The sequence below is a fragment of the Entelurus aequoreus genome, linkage group LG07, assembly GCF_033978785.1.
Source record: "Entelurus aequoreus isolate RoL-2023_Sb linkage group LG07, RoL_Eaeq_v1.1, whole genome shotgun sequence".
NCBI classification, from domain to species: Eukaryota; Metazoa; Chordata; class Actinopteri; order Syngnathiformes; family Syngnathidae; genus Entelurus; species Entelurus aequoreus.
The window spans coordinates 79,630,111-79,647,478 of NC_084737.1; the positions used below are offsets into that span (position 1 = coordinate 79,630,111).

At 41.2% G+C, this 17,368-nt stretch overlaps 2 protein-coding genes across 3 annotated transcripts in view; both read left to right on the forward strand.

Moving 5' to 3' along the window:
• The first annotated feature begins 8,085 nt into the window (after positions 1-8,085).
• Positions 8,086-10,195, forward strand: LOC133653206 (transcription factor HES-2-like). Of its 2 annotated transcripts, XM_062052267.1 has the most exons (4): positions 8,086-9,007; positions 9,083-9,178; positions 9,271-9,358; positions 9,437-10,195. In XM_062052267.1, the coding sequence occupies exons 1-4, from the start codon at positions 8,915-8,917 to the stop codon at positions 9,745-9,747; spliced, it is 588 nt and encodes a 195-aa protein (XP_061908251.1). In that variant the 5' UTR covers positions 8,086-8,914; the 3' UTR covers positions 9,748-10,195. The 2 variants fall into 2 exon arrangements, with proteins under 2 accessions (XP_061908251.1, XP_061908250.1); XM_062052266.1 differs by having other exon boundaries at positions 8,086-9,178.
• Positions 10,196-14,586: 4,391 nt separating this feature from the next.
• Positions 14,587-17,368, forward strand: part of acot7 (acyl-CoA thioesterase 7) — a 120,495-nt gene continuing 117,713 nt past the window's right edge. Inside the window, exons 1-2 of the mRNA XM_062052270.1 lie at positions 14,587-14,676; positions 14,791-14,877. Of these exons, the coding sequence (XP_061908254.1) occupies positions 14,828-14,877 (50 nt within the window). The 5' untranslated portion in view covers positions 14,587-14,676; positions 14,791-14,827. The remainder of the gene's footprint in view (positions 14,677-14,790; positions 14,878-17,368) is intronic.

Here is a 17,368-nt window from a genome sequence, read left to right on the forward strand (position 1 = left end):
CTTATTTCCTCTGTGTTTTTGATTTATATTTGCATGTCTCATGACACATTATCTGTTTGTAATTTTGGCTGCATTTCTGATAGTTGTCTATGTGCCGTTATAGACACCAGCAAACGTTACCCAGCTTGCAAAAATTTTAATAAATCCATTAAAGGAAGACAGCCTGTCGTTTCCTTTAACATGAACACAAACATCAACACCTTTGGCCATTCAAAGCCAGTAATTTCCAGAAGTTATCACACCCTGTGAGAAGCCTTCATTTTACTAATGTTTTCCAATGTTGTAAAAATGTGTAGAATAAATATTACATTTCAACATTCCCGTCGACAAAGATTTGCGTCAGCCTGGTGCACATAGTCATTTTGATAGTAGGCTATTATAGCTAATATAGACACTTACATCATATAAGACAGTTGTCCCCAACCACCGGGCCGCGGCCTGGTACCCGTCCGTGGACCGATTGGTACCGGGCCGCACAAGAGAAATTTAAAAATAAATAAATAAATATATATATATATTTTTTAAATTAAATCAACATAAAAAACACAATACATACATTATATATCAATATAGATCAATACAGTCTGCAGGGATACAGTCCGTAAGCACACATGATTGTATTTCTTTATGACAAAAAATAAAAAATAAAAAATACCATAACCTCCTAATTTTTAGCGGCTTCAGGCAGATTGTTTTTTGTATTTTTGGTTCAATATGGCTCTTTCAACATTTTGGCTAGTCGATCCCTGCCCTATTCTGAGGTAATTTGTCATTAAATAGAGACACATTTGATCATAATTGAACAGTTGTTGTCAGAATAATTGTATCTAAGTTATCACAAAACTTTGTGTTTCAATGAGTTCCTGGCGAGCAGACAAAGGCTGTCTTTGATCTTACCAATCAAAAGGCTTGTAAAAGTCCACTGTGTAGGATGGGAAGCGACATGAAGGTGTCGGTTTCTTTGATGTATTGTAATCCACAGGAAGATTTTGTTTTGACCCAAGATCTACAAAGCAGAGAGGAAGCAGGACCTGACCCCCCTCCAGGCACCCTTTCTTTGAACTGTTTTGTGACCAAAGGCAGCGGCTGTTTACGACCCCCGTCCCTTTATAAACAGCTGTTGCCATGTAATCAGGGAAAGTCCAAATAAAAGAGGAGGCGTACAATCTTTCGTCAGAGCGTGGTGGGACACTGTGCAAGGGTACAGGTCAACGCGTTTCTCCTCATTGAGCCAAATTGAATTCTGTCTCTGTTTAATTCCTTGCTTCTTTGTCTGTTTAATAGATGACATCAGTGTTTGAACCTGACAGTTGTAAAAAATACATTGGTACCTCAACTTAAGAATGTTTTAAGATAAGAGCTATCTCTCGCCTAATTGTCACGCTTTAAGTTGCAAGCAGACATTTGGCTTACAAGTATTCCCGCCATGAGTCGATGTATAGCAAATGTCTCAGTGAACCCCGTGAGATCCGACCAAAACCTCTGATCTTACTCGCTAGCATTAGCTTACAGCTAAAGATCGGCATAACTTTGTCTTCCAACAATAGGAAGGAAGAAAGTGAGGTTTAAAGACAGCTCTAAGAAGAAGTGGATGATATTCATTGAAATAATAAAGAAATCATAGAAAACATGACAGAAGTGTGTAGACCAACTGTATCACTGCTAGTCCGCACCATTCTGAAGCAGAAGAATGTCAAACTACATCAACATTTATCCATTAAAATATGGAAAAGCTGCTGATGATGTGTTTGACAGAGAAGCAGCTGGAGGGAGATACGGTACAAGTCCACTCTCCAAGGTAAATGATGACCTTTGTAAAACTACTGTAGTTATTATTCTACATGATATTGTATTGTTTTATACATTTCCTATCAAAAAGTGTGTTTCACTTTTTAAAAGAATAGAATAAATACAGTAAATAAATAACAAATTAAAAAACTGATGGAAACACTGTGTTATGTATGAATGCAGTACATATAGACTAAGCAATGACTTGAATTAGATTAAGGATAAATACACTGAACAAAAATATAAACGCAACACTTTTGTTTTTCATGACTCGAACTCAAAGATCTCAAACTTTTATTATATACACCAAAGACCTATTCCTCTCAAATATTGTTCACAAATATGTCTAAATCTGTGTTAGTGAGCATTTCTTCTCTGTCAAGATAATCCATCCCACCTCACAGGTGTGGCATATCAAGATGCCGATTAAACAGCATGATTATTGCACAGGTGTGCATTAGGTTGCCCACGATAAGAGGCCACTCTGAAATGTGCAGTTTTATCACGCAGCACAATGATGTTGCAAGTTTTGAAGGAGCGTGCAGTTGGCATGCTGATTGCAGGAATGTCCACCAGAGCTGTTGCCTGTGAATTGAATGTTCATTTCTCTACCATAAGTCATCTCCAAAGGCGTTTCAAAGAATTTGGCAGTACATCCAACCGGCCTCACAACCGCAGACCACGTGTAACCACATCAGCCCAGGACCTCCACATCCAGCAGGTGCACCTTCATGATCGTCTGGGATCAGCCACCCGGACAGCTGCTGCAACAATCGGTTTGCATAACCGAATAATTTCTGCACAAACTGGGACAAACCGTCTCAGGGAAGCTCATCTGTCGTCCTCATCGGGGTCTCGACCTGACTGCAGTTTGTCGTCGCAACCGACGGCCCCATGTTGCAAGGATCTGTACACAAATCCTGGAAGCTCAAAACATCCCAGTTCTTGCATGGCCAGCATCCTCACCGGACATGTCACCCATTGAGCATGTTTGGGATGCTGTGGATCGGCGTGTACGACAGCGTGTTCCGGTTCCTGACAATATCCAGCAACTTGGCACAGCCATTGAAGAGGAGTGGGCCAACATTCCACAGGCCACAATCCACAACCTGATCCACTCTATGCGAAGGAGATGCGTTGCACTGCATGAGGCAAATGGTGGTCACACCAGATACTGACTGCTTTCCTGACCCCCCCAGAACCTAATAAAGCAAAACTGCACATTTCAGCGTGGCCTTTTATTGTGGGCGGCCTAAGGCACACCTGTGCAACAATCATGCTGTTTATTTAGCATCTTGATATGCCACACCTGTCAGGTGGGACGGATTATCTTGGCAAAGAAGAAATGTGGTTTTCGCAGCTTACTGCGGAGTCGTTCTCCCAGGAAGGCAAATGGATCACTCCGGACAGGACTCGCAGGTAGGAGCATGGTTTATTCTTGAGAAGTCAAAACAGCACTAAAAACAGAAAACTAGTCGAAGGAAAAGAGGTGCCGTTCGCACTTGAAGCTAAGGCAAAGACTTAGTGCAGGAAACATGGAACTATGGACATGGAACCTCACGAAACTGTGGCATGAAATAAACCAGACTTAGGCATGAAGCGAACAACTAGCATAAACTATGGCATGGAACAAACAAGACTTACTTGGCAAGGCATGAGGCAAACAATGACGCCAGGCCGACTGACTGGCAAAGGCAGGCCTAAATAACGTCTCTGATTGGAAACAGGTGCGCGTGCCGAACACCAGAGGCAGGTGAAAATCATAAGTAGCCATGGTAACAAAACACAGGAGGTGCACAAACAGGAACTCAAGGAATCCAAAATTAACAGGACATGACAAAAACATGATCCGGAACCACGGATCATGACAAAATGCTCACTAACACAGATTTAGACAGATTTGTGAACAATATTTGAGAGGAATATGTCTTTTGTAGATGTAGTGAACGTTTTAGATCTTTGAGTTCAACTCATGAAAAATGGGAGCAAAAACCATCAATCAATCAATCAATCAATCAATCAATGTTTATTTATATAGCCCTAAATCACAAGTGTCTCAAAGGGCTGTACAAGCCACAACGACATCCTCGGTACAGAGCCCACATGCGGGCAAGGAAAAACTCACCCCAGTGGGACGTCGGTGAATGACTATGACTACCTTGGAGAGGACCGCATATGTGGGTAACCCCCCCCCCCCCCTCTACACAAAAGTGTTGTGTTTATATTTTTGATCAGTAGGGGTGAGTTTTCATAAAAATTGCTTCTTTTTGATGAAAAACATATAGGGATGCAGTGGTGTGCTTTATGAAGTGGATATTTCCTGCATTTTCTGACATTTTATCTTATTTTACTAACTGTCTTATTTGCGTACGTAGCTAATATTGTTAGCTCTGTAGGCTATATATATTAAAGGCCTACTGAAAGCCACTACTACCGACCACGCAGTCTGATAGTTTATATATTAATGATGAAATATTAACATTGCAACACATGCCAATATGGCCGAGTTAACTTATAAAGTGCAATTTAAAATTTCCTGGGAAACTTCCGGTTGAAAACGTCTATGTATGATGACGTATGCGCGTGATGTCAATGGTTGAAGCGGAAGTATTCGGACACATTCAATCACAATACAAACAGCTCTGTTTTCATTGCAAAATTCCACAGTATTCTGGACATCTGTGTTGGTGAATCTTTTGCAATTTGTTTAATGAACAATGGAGACTGCAAAGAAGAAAGCTGTAGGTGGGATCGGTGTATTAGCGGCTGGCTGCAGCAACACAACCAGGAGGACTTTGACTTGGATAGCAGACGCGCTATCCGACGCTAGCCGCCGACCGCATCGATGATCGGGTGAAGTCCCTCCCCGCGCCGTCGATCGCTGGAACGCAGGTGAGCACGGGTGTTGATGAGCAGATGAGGGCTGGCTTAGGTGGAGCGCTAATGTTTTTATCATAGCTCTGACGAGGTCCCGTAGCTATGTTAGCTTCAATGGCGTCGTTAGCAACAGCATTGCTAGGCTTCGAAAGGCGGCACAGCATTAACCGTGTGGTTACAGGTCCAGTGTTTGGTTCGGTGTCTCCTGATAGTAGTATTGTTGATCTTCTGTCTATCCTTCCAGTCAGGGGCTTATTTCTTTTGTTTCTATCTGCATTTAAGCACGATGCTATCACGTTAGCGCCGTAGCTAAAGAGCTTCGCCGATGTATTGTCGTGGAGATAAAAGTCACTGTGAATGTCCATTTCGCGTTCTCGACTCTCATTTTGAAGAGGATATAGTATCCGAGGTGGTTTAAAATACAAATCTGTGATCCACAATAGAAAAAGGAGAAAGTGTGGAATCCAATGAGCCCTTTTACCTAAGTTACAGTCAGAGCGAAAAAAGATACGTCCTGCACTGCACTCTAGTCCTTCACTCTCACGTTCCTCATCCACAAATCTTTCATCCTGGCTCAAATTAATGGGGTAATCGTCGCTTTGTCGGTCCGAATCGCTCTCGCTGCTGGTGTAAACAATGGGGAAATGTGAGGAGCCTTTCAACCTGTGACGTCACGCTACTTCCGGTACAGGCACGGCTTTTTTTTATCAGCGACCAAAAGTTGCGAACATTATCGTCAAATTTCTCTACTAAATCCTTTCAGCAAAAATATGGCAATATCGCGAAATGATCAAGTATGACACATAGAATGGATCTGCTATCCTAGTCTAAATAAAAAAAATAATTTCAGTAGGCCTTTAATATTAATAGTATACAGTTGGAGTGCAGTTTTGTCCATCCGGGTGAATCCAATAAGCGTAGTAATAATGAAAAAGAAGCATTACACGGTAGCTTGGACGCTCAGACACCCAAGAGTCAAGCTGCAGAGAACAATTGCAACAAGGAGCCTGCAAACAAGGGGGAGGGTGTTTGGTAATTATACTTTTCCGTTGGTAGCCATACATTATTATCATTGGAGGAGCATGCAGATGGGGTAGCCACGCCAGACGTGCTTGGAGATCATGTGTCATGCCTGTTAAGTTGAGAAAAGCTGGACCAAAAGCTGTGTGTGTGTGTGAGAAAGCATGTGTGTGTGTGTGTGTGTGTGTGTGTGTGTGTGTGTGTGTGTGTGTGTGTGTGTGTGTGTGTGTGTGTGTGTGTGTGTGAGAAAGCATGTGTGTGTGTGTGTGTGTGTGTGAGAAAGCATGTGTGTGTGTGTGTGTGAGTGTATTGTAGACATGGATGTTGGTGCTGCAGTTGACTGGATAGATGGTTGGGGGGTGAGGGGTGGGAGGTCGATTCTAAAGGGGGGGGGGGGGGTCTATGATGCCATCTGGTCACCGTGGCGCGTGCTGCGCGCGTGGTTCCCTTGAGTGCTTTGGCATCTGATGGCTTGCCATACATCTTTGGTTACTTTTCAATATACTTTATAGGCCACCTCCATATAGCATGAGGACGCACATATACGTTGAAAGACGCTGTAGTATAACACGAAGCAGAAATACTTCTTCATATAATGTATTTGGGAATTATTCTCAAGTGTCTTTTGTTGTCTGCAAGTGCTCCCTCTGCAGGGTTTAAGCCCCCACCTCCGTGCGTAAAGCGTCACCAGCCTGCAGCAAACACACCACATGCAGGTAAAAAAATAAAAAAAAATAAAAAAAGAGGCCCCGCCCCCTCAGGGCTATAGAAACTACGTCAAACCTCATATGTTTAAAAAAAAACAACTATTGTTGTCAAAATGTACGAGCAGATGTTATTTGGAAGTATAGCGTGGCTTGGGTTGTCTTGATGTGGCGTGGATTGGAGCATGCAGGACCTTCTTAGCGTTCCCATATGCACGCAAGCCTGACGCCATAAAACACATTTGTACTACACATTATATACTTATTCATTTTCTATCTATCCTTGTGCAAAACTCATTGTAAAGTCAAGCATCTATGGAATAGGCCTGTAAGAAAAACAAAAATCAGCTTTTATTTCCAACGTACGAAAAATATGCTTTATGTAATTGTTTGACCTATAAATGTGTTTATTTTCTACTGTCTTTGTTTTTTTGGTGCTGCATTTTTAATATTAGGACACGGTTAAGGCGACTTTTTACAATAACTTTCATCTTCTTACAAACGATCCATGCGCAATTACGCACCACAATTACAATGCATTTAAAAAAAAAATGTCATCAAATAAAGCAATATTACCATTTTACATATCAACATTAAAAGGACACAAGTGTGTTGTGTACGCACGGATAACAATAGGCCATGTAATGTATGCGTGATTACGCATTACTCCTGCTATATATTTTACCAAAATGTTCAACAAATGAAGGAATATGCTTCATTTATACATAACAAAATTATAACATGTGCATATATACGCACAGACACCAATAAGATTTGTAATGTATGCGTAATTCTACGCCATTCCGTAGAACATATTTTGCCCAGACTGCCTTTTCAATAAAAGGACCACAACTATGGAACTCTTTACCGGACACTTTGAAAAGTATACCTGCATTTGTCACTTTCAAAAAACAAACACAATTATGGCTAGTTGAGCAACAATCGTGTTCCCATGTTTAGTTTTTACTCATTTTTACTAATTGGTTTTTATTTAGTCTGCACTTTGTCTGTGTTATTATTATTATTGGCTTTTATCTAGTTTGCACTTTGTCTGCATTATTACTATTATCATTATTATCGACTCATTCTATTTTTTATTTTCCTATTTTAATGATGTTGGATCTGTGTTGTTGTTGGGGACAAGTGTTGTAAATTAGTTTTGGCTACAAGCACTATGATGGATACATTGGATAACTGTTTCAGATGTCTATGTTTTTGTATCTGTCCCTATTTCAAATACACCTCTATTACGCACCGGTATTGCAATATATCGTACCTATTTTTACCAACAAATAAAGTCATATATTACATTTCTACATATTAATACAGGACACGTTCGTATATACACTGTAAAAAAAAAATTCTGTAAAAAAACGGTCATCTACTGGCAGCTACGGCTGCCAAACGAAAACCATAAAATTAAAGTAAAACATTGTAAACCAAATAATGATCAAAAACATTATATTTACAGAAATTTTCATGAAACGTTTTGCGGAAATATATAGTAATTTTACAGATTTTTACTAAATTATTAAGATCAAACACCTTTCATAAAGTGACGATGCAAGCAGTTCTGCAGAAAAATACCTTTATACTACAGAGTTTTTCCAAATTATTACGATCAAACACCTTTAATAAAGTGATAATGCTGGCAGTTCTGCAGAAAAATACCTTTATTCTACGATTGTTAGTATGGACATAGACTTTTATATAACAAGCTACATATTTCATGAAAGATAATTACTGTAATTTTACATGAATTTGAAAGTAATTTAAGAAAACAGAAAATGCTACGTATAATTAATTTGGTTTTTTTCTGTAAAAAAAAAATAGAAATATACATAGTTTGTCATTACTGGCCTATTACTTAAAATAACAGGCGGATTGTTTATTTACAGACAATGTCTTCAATTCTACAGTTTTATAAACTATTTAAAAAAATAGAAAAATTACAGTAGAAATTTATAGTAAATTAACCATAAAAATATGAATTTTTTTTTACAGTGTACGGAGAGATAACAATAGGAACTGCAATGTATGCGCAATTACGCACCACTATAGAGCAATGCATTTGACCTCATCCTTTTAATAAATAAAATAAAAATGTAATTTAAAAGTTAAAATGTTCACTTGTTAAATCTTGTACGAATAGATTTAAAAGTGTTTATGCGTTTGCAGAGTGTATTAGGGGCCATTCTGTGCCACCAAACAACTTTTACGCACAGCGTCTGGATATGGATTAGGCTATAATTTATTTTTGTTGTTGCTTATTATCATAACCCAGACACGCACGCTTGGATTTAAGAAGACAGATGGTTACTTTTTCAAAAAAAATGCGATGCTTTTTCCTTCGTGGGAAAAGTGGCCAGTCAAATCGTTTGCTGGCGGCTTGGGGGCGTCGCCGTGACGCACGGGTACCGACGCCGTGGAGGTGGATATAAGCGGCGGTCCGCGGCCGTTGGAGATCACATCTTCTCCGGCTTCCATCGAGCACACATCTCGAGTACTCAGAAGGAACGTAGACAATGTCTCCAAACATGACTTGCGAGGCTCTGCCTGCATCTTTCCCTCCCAGGCTCACCGTGGCCAAAAGGAAAGAAGCTCTAGAGCTTCGAAAGGTGAGTTGTGTCCCGTTATTCGTCTTCATGTTCTCATACATCCAACAATTGCTCATGCGTATTTCTTCTTTCCAGACGATGAAACCTTTGGTGGAAAAAAGAAGGCGCGCTCGCATCAACGACGGTCTTAACCACCTGAAAGATCTCATTCTTCCTCTCACTGGCAAAGATGTACGTTTTATTTGCATTCCTAGTTAATTGTGTAAATATTTACAATCTACGAATTTGGCTCACTTTTTTTTTTTTTTTAAACTAACTTGCAGAACACTCGTTACTCCAAGCTGGAGAAAGCAGACATCCTTGAGATGACCGTGAGGTTCCTCAGTGACATCCCACCTGTCCACAATAAAAGTAAGTATTAGTTTTCAACATTTTCCTAAACATTTGCTTAATTCTGACACTAACAAACACATTCCACCATCTTTGCAGATTCCACAGACAGCTACAAAGAAGGCTACAAAACTTGCCTCCAGCGCGTCTCTGCGCTCCTTCCCCAAACCAACCTGGACCAGGAGGCTTCCCGGCGGGTGTCGGACTTCATCCAGCGGTCCATGTCGGCCACGGCGAGCCGGCCGTGCCTCAACTGCTGCGCGCAAAGCTCCTCCGCAGCTCTGCCGCACATCCAGCAGAAGCTCCTCAGCCTGAAGTCCAGCCTGGGCGCAGCAGCGGCGCTGCGCACTTCCAGCAGAGCTCAGCCAGCTCCACAGCACGACAGCGCCACCATGTGGAGACCTTGGTAGATGCATCCCTCCCAACCAAAAAAAAAAAAGCATGTTATATACATGATTGAAATGTATGATTTACTGCTTAAATGGCATTAGCTGAGTATTGTATACTTCCATTCTGCGTACGCGTCGCTTGTCCTGTATTAAGTTGACAAATCTAGACAGTCGTATATTTTTTTTCTCCAAATCCGCATGTATGTATTACGTCAAATGTTTGGCCTTTTTTTCTGAGGACCGAATGATGAAGGGCCATTGAAACAGCCCTGTAAGACCCTGGGGGTCACTATTCATGAATTTGCACTGTTAAGATTTCAGTGTTGCTGAATCTGTGCAGATTGGCTTTGTGGACATATTGTGTGTCACTGCAAGTATCTCTGTGGGGATGTGTTATTGTTTTGCTATTTGCAGCAAATGTTGTATTTATGTTTTGTAAAAAAAAAAAAAAAAAAAAATCAAATAAAACTGCGACGTCGTGGTATATTGTGCATTACTCCTTCCTTCCCAATGATGATTGTTTTCAGGAAAATATTTTTGATCAACCTATATTGTTTACTATCCAAACATCCACTATATTTTTTTCTTCATACATAACCGTACAAAATTAAAAACAAAATAAAATCTAAAGCTGCTGGTCTCATGGCAGATGGCTCACATCACAGTTACACAGTTAAACAAAAGGGGTTAGTCATATGGTTTACACCACGGGTGTCAAACTCATTTTAGATCGGGGGCCACATGGAGAAAAATCTACTACCAAGTGGGCCGGACTTGGTAAAATCACGGCACGATAACTTAAAAGTAAAGACAACTACCGTAATTTCCGGACTATAAGCCGCACCTGACTATAAGCCGCACCAGCTAAATTTAGGGGAAAATACAGATTGCTCCATATATAAGCCGCACCCGACTATAAGCCGCAGGGTTTTGATGTGTAATTAGCGTAGTATATAGGGCTTCCTGCTACCACGGAGGGGATTGTCGGGACAGAGATGACTGTTTGGGAACGCAAAGCGTCCCATTTATTAACAATAAATCTTTCAATCATTCAATCAAACTTTCACATCTTTGACATGGCGAACAGCATTCGTGCAGAGTACAAATAATACAACGGTGCAAATGAATACAAAGTGCTCGCCTGTACGTTATCAAAATAACCAGCCTACCGGTATATGAAAAGTCAGTCTTTAATCATTGTGTCGTCGTCTTCCTCCTGCGTACTAAAACCACCAAAATCCTCTTCGTCGGTGTCGGAGAAGAACAGGCCGTAAATAAGCCGCACCCTTGTATAAGCCGCAGGGACCAGAACGAGGGGGAAAAGTAGCGGCTTATAGTCCGGAAATTACGGTAATGTTGTTGGGGTTTTTTTATACTTACATGTTGCGGTTAATAGTATTCCATCTTTATTTGTCGTTATTTTCTGAATAAATGATGTGATGATGTTCATCAGTCAACTCATTGGTGTTCATTTTCAATCTATCAACATCAAAAAATGATATCAAAACAAAATGAAATTACAGTATGTTATTTATGTAGTTTAAACATTTATTTATGTTATTTATGTAGTTTGATCAGGGCAGCACGGTGGCAGAGGGGTTAGTGCGTCTGCCTCACAATACGAAGGTCCTGAGTAGTCGTGAGTTCAATCCCGGCCTCGGGATCTTTCTGTGTGGAGTTTGCATGTTCTCCCCGTGACTGTGTGGGTTCCCTCCGGGTACTCCGGCTTCCTCCCACCTCCAAAGACATGCACCTGGGGATAGATAGGTTGATTGGCAACACTAAATTGGCCCTAATGTGTGAATGTGAGTGTGAATGTTGTCTGTCTATCTGTGATGAGGTGGTGACTTGTCCAGGGTGTACACCGCCTTCCGCCCGATTGTAGCTGAGATAGGCTCCAGCGCCCCCGCCACCCCGAAGGGAATTAGCGGTAGAAAATGGATGGATGGATGGATCATTTTCCTCGACTGATGTAATTTTTTTACATATGTAGCATCATCTACAAATATACAAAGAATTGCTATTGCGACATCCAGTGGACACATTTAGAACAGCAGTTTCTTTCATTCAAAAATTTCAGGTTAGTATTTATACTTAGCAAACTCATCCCGCGGGCCGGATAAAACTTGTTCGCGGGCCTGATCGGGCCCCCGGGCTGTACGTTTGACATCCCTGGTTTACACTGTTCTTCACTCTCAAAAATAGACAAAAATATTATCAAAATAATATTCGTATTTGTTTTATGTTCTTTACAAGACTGGTTTTAAGAGGCCTGCAGAAGTATACCTTTGTACTATCAAAAAAGGATACAATCACAATCAGAATCAGAAATACTTTATTAATCCCTGAGGAGAAATTGAGATTTTCAGCATAATCCCATTAAAGAGCAGACAAACATTACAGGGAGACAGAACAGGATCGCTGACGGGTCTGCCAACTTCCGGGGCCCCTTTACAGAGAAAGGTGGGAAACCGGTAAACAGAAACATATCTAATTGTTGATATACGTTAGGTCAGGAAAAAACACAGAGGCTATATTATCCCTACAAGCCTGTTTCGCAGGTTTCCCTGCTCGTCGGGGGATTTTAAAATCCCCCGACGAGCAGGGAAACTGCTCGTTACACATTGTCATTGTGGGGTATTGTGTGTAGAATTTTGGGGGGGGAAAAATTAAAACTTGCAGGTTTCCCTGCTCGTTAGGGGATTTTAAAATCCCCTAACGAGCAGGAAAACTTGCTCAACAGGCTTGTAGGGATGATATAGCCTCTGTGTTTTTTAATGACGTAACGTATATTCCGCTCTACTTTAGCACTGTAAAATGGATAAACCACAGAAACCTCGACATACATATCTGTACCATTTCCACCCTAAGGGTACTTGTGTCACCCACATCTGCGGTCCTCTCCAAGGTTTCTCATAGTCATTCATATTGACATCCCACTGGGGTGTGAGTTTTTCCTTGCCCTTATGTGGGCTCTGAACCGAGGATGTCGTTGTGGCTTGTGCAGCCCTTTGAGATACTTGTGATTTAGGGCTATAAAAATAAACATTGATTGATTAAGTACTGTTTAGTCTAGTGCGAAAATGTTCTGTTTTTGATGTGCCAATGGCATTTTATTACAAACCCCGTTTCCATATGAGTTGGGAAATTGTGTTAGATGTAAATATAAACGGAATACAATGATTTGCAAATCCTTTTCAAGCCATATTCAATTGAATGCACTACAAAGACAACATATTTGATGTTCAAACTCATAAACTTTATTTTTTTTTTGGCAAATAATAATTAACTTAGAATTTCATGGCTGCAACACGTGCCAAAGTAGTTGGGAAAGGGCATGTTCACCACTGTGTTACATGGCCTTTCCTTTTAACAACACTCAGTAAACGTTTGGGAACTGAGGAGACACATTTTTGAAGCTTCTCAGGTGGAATTCTTTCCCATTCTTGCTTGATGTACAGCTTAAGTTGTTCAACAGTCCGGGGGTCTCCCTTGTGCTATTTTAGGCTTCATAATGCGCCACACATTTTCAATGGGAGACAGGTCTGGACTACAGGCAGGCCAGTCTAGTACCCGCACTCTTTTACTATGAAGCCACGTTGATGTAACACGTGGCTTGGCATTGTCTTGCTGAAATAAGCAGGGGCGTCCATGGTAACGTTGCTTGGATGGCAACATATGTTGCTCCAAAACCTGTATGTACCTTTCAGCATTAATGGCGCCTTCACAGATGTGTAAGTTACCCATGTCTTGGGCACTAATACACCCCCATACCATCACACATGCTGGCTTTTCAACTTTGTGCCTATAACAATCCGGATGGTTCTTTTCGTCTTTGGTCCGGAGGACACGACGTCCACAGTTTCCAAAAACAATTTGAAATGTGGACTCGTTAGACCACAGAACACTTTTCCACTTTGTATTAGTCCATCTTAGATGAGCTCAGGCCCGGCGAAGCCGACGGCGTTTCTGGGTGTTGTTGATAAACGGTTTTCGCCTTGCATAGGAGAGTTTCAACTTGCACTTACAGATGTAGCGACCAACTGTAGTTACTGACAGTGGGTTTCTGAAGTGTTCCTGAGCCCATGTGGTGATATCCTTTACACACTGATGTTGCTTGTTGATGCAGTACAGCCTGAGGGATCGAAGGTCACAGGCTTAGCTGCTTACGTGCAGTGATTTCTCCACATTCTCTGAACCCTTTGATGATATTACGGAGCGTAGATGGTGAAATCCCTAAATTCCTTGCAATAGCTGGTTGAGAAAGGTTTTTCTTAAACTGTTCAACAATTTGCTCACGCATTTGTTGACAAAGTGGTGACCCTCGCCCCATCCTTGTTTGTGAATGACTGAGCATTTCATGGAATCTACTTTTATACCCAATCATGGCACCCACCTGTTCCCAATTTGCCTGTTCACCTGTGGGATGTTCCAAATAAGTGTTTGATGAGCATTCCTCAACTTTATCAGTATTTATTGCCACCTTTCCCAACTTCTTTGTCACGTGTTGCTGCCATCAAATTCTAAAGTTAATGATTATTTGCAACAACAAAAAAATGTTTATCAGTTTGAACATCAAATATGTTGTCTTTGTAGCATATTCAACTGAATATGGGTTGAAAATGATTTGCAAATCATTGTATTCCGTTTATATTTACATCTAACACAATTTCCTAACTCATATGGAAACGGGGTTTGTAGTTAATCATAATCATCATTTTAAATATCATTATTCCGATGTCTTATCCCTTTGAGGTGGTCTCTGCCGCCCTCCTGTGGCCAGTATCTCTATCTACATGGCGAAGGTTGCGTTCAAGGGCTCAGCTTTGCCTCGTTCAAAGGGCGATCAAAGCAAAATGGCTGTTGTCGGCTCCGGCAGTTACTAAATAAACATCTAAAGTAGTTCTCTACCGGCTTTGTTCTAACAATACATTTAATTTATTCACACCCGTAAGATAGATTTCCTGTTTTTCTTGTTGTATGCAGTGAATGAATGCTGAAGTGTCCCGGATGTTGAGACAGGTCACACATGTCCCTTTTCCTTTTTTTTCTCTCTCCCATCAGGAGTGCACGCCGACAAGCGGACATCCTCATCAGCATCATGTCCGCGATGAAAGCTCCGGACGTTTCGTCGGCCCTTCAACTATGCAGGTACGATGACAATAACGGTGTATTTTAAAAAAAAAAAGGATCGTATAGTCATCACATGTACGCGGAACTCAGTGATGCCGGGGCATGTCGCCACATTGACGTCACGAGCCGGGTTTACACAGGCGGTTAATCTGCTTTATTTGTCCGACAAAATTCACATTGACCTCAAATTTTAGGTATTTCGCGTATTTATGTACGATTGTGTTTCAACATTGACAGCTAACGTGATACGGGAAGTGTTTTGTCGCGATGAAGCTTTCGCTTCGGGTCCTCGTGTCGTATGTGGTGACGTCACTGGAAAAAAATAAAGTATATGACGCAATGTAGCACCGTAGTGGTGCCATTATTTAAGTTAGAAAATAGTACTAAAGTATAACAATGGGTAACGTGAATGCCTTTATATCGGCTTCATGTCCCAGACGGTAGCATGTTGTGTTGTCATACTCGTGTTTACCGACAGATGGAGACAAATATAACGTTTACACAACCATCCAGTACCGTGTGTCTAAATCAGGAAGTTGTCCAACACACATGTCTTAAACATGTTTTAAAAGATTAAATGTACATACGTGTTGGTAAAGGAGTATTCAAATGACTAATAATATTAAATAAGCAGCTATTTTCATATATTTTTTTTTAGCTCTTTTGGCTCTTAAAGGCCTACTGAAATGAGATTTTCTTATTTAAACGGGGATAGCAGGTCCATTCTATGTGTCATACTTGATAATTTCGCGATACTGCCATATTTTTGCTGAAAGGATTTAGTAGAGAACATCGACGATAAAGTTCGCAACTTTTGGTCGCTGATAAAAAAGCCTTGCCTGTACCGGAAGTAGCGTGACGTCACAGGTTGTGGAGCTCCTCACATCTGCACATTGTTGACAATCATGGCCACCAGCAGCGAGAGCGATTCGGACCGAGAAAGCGACGATTACCCCATTCATTTGAGCGAGGAAGAAAGATTTGTGGATGAGGAAAGTGAAAGTGAAGGACTAGAGGGCATTGGAAGCGATTCAGATAGGGAAGATGCTGTGAGAGGCGGGTGGGACCTGATATTCAGCTGGGAATGACTAAAACAGTAAATAAACACAAGACATATATATACTCTATTAGCCACAACACAACCAGGCTTATATTTAATATGCCACAAATTAATCCTGCATAACAAACACCTCCCCCCTCCCGTCCATATAACCCGCCAATACAAATCCCACAGCCCAAAGTAGCGTTCACCTCCGCAAAGTTCATACAGCACATATATTTCCCCAAAGTCCCCAAAGTTACGTACGTGACATGCACATAGCGGCACGCACGTACAGGCAAGCGATCAAATGTTTGGAAGCCGCAGCTGCGTACTCACGGTACCGCATATCCAACTCAAAGTCCTCCTGGTAAGAGTCTCTGTTGTCCCAGTTCTCCACAGGCCAATGGTAAAGCTTGACTGTCATCCTTCGGGAATGTAAACAATGAAACACCGGCTACGTGTTTGTGTTGCTGCAGCCGGCCGCTAATACGCCGCTTCCCACCTACAGCTTTCTTCTTTGCTGTCTCCATTGTTCATTAAACAAATTGCAAAAGATTCACCAACACAGATGTCCAGAATACTGTGGAATTTTGCGATGAAAACAGACTACTTAATAGCTGGCCACAATGGTGTCCCAAAATGTCTGCTACAATCCGTGACGTCACGCGCAGACGTCATCCTACCGAGACGTTTTCAGCAGGATATTTCGCGGGAAATTTAAAATTGAACTTTACTAATCAAACCCGGCCGTATTGGCATGTGTTGCAATGTTAAGATTTCATCATTGATATATAAACTATCAGACTGCGTGGTCGGTAGTAGTGGCTTTCAGTAGGCCTTTAATCAATCAATCAATCAATCAATCAATCAATCAATCAATCAATCAATCAATCAATCAATCAATATTTACTTATATAGCCCTAAATCACGAGTGTCTCAAAGGGCTGCACAAGCCACAACGACATCCTCGGCTCAGATCCCACATCAGGGCAAGGAAAAACTCAACCCAATGGGACAATGAGTACCCTTGGTAGTAGGTGCTAGTAACATAGGCAAAATACGGCCCGCGGGCCACATGCGGCCCATTAAGATTTTCAATCCGGCCCGCCGGACGTTCTACATAATTTTGTTAGACCTTTTAACATCAAAACTGTAGCCGCCATTAAGATGTGCAGTGCTGTTTTTGAAATGACCGTAAGTCTTGAACTATAGAAAGTATTTCAATGGTCGAAATCTGCACTTTTGAGTGCTATACGAAGTTATTACGGTAATCTACGTCACAGCAGCTCAGACGAGGAACAAAGCAGAGTGGGCGGGGTTTGTTTTCAGAGCCGACAGCCCGAAACACGTGTGTCAGGAACAGATGCGGAAGCAAATTTGTACAACAAATGTCTGCTTAAAAGTGATAATATATCATATTGTAGGTGTTTATTAATTACCCTTTGCCTTCATATTTTGCTGTTTGTT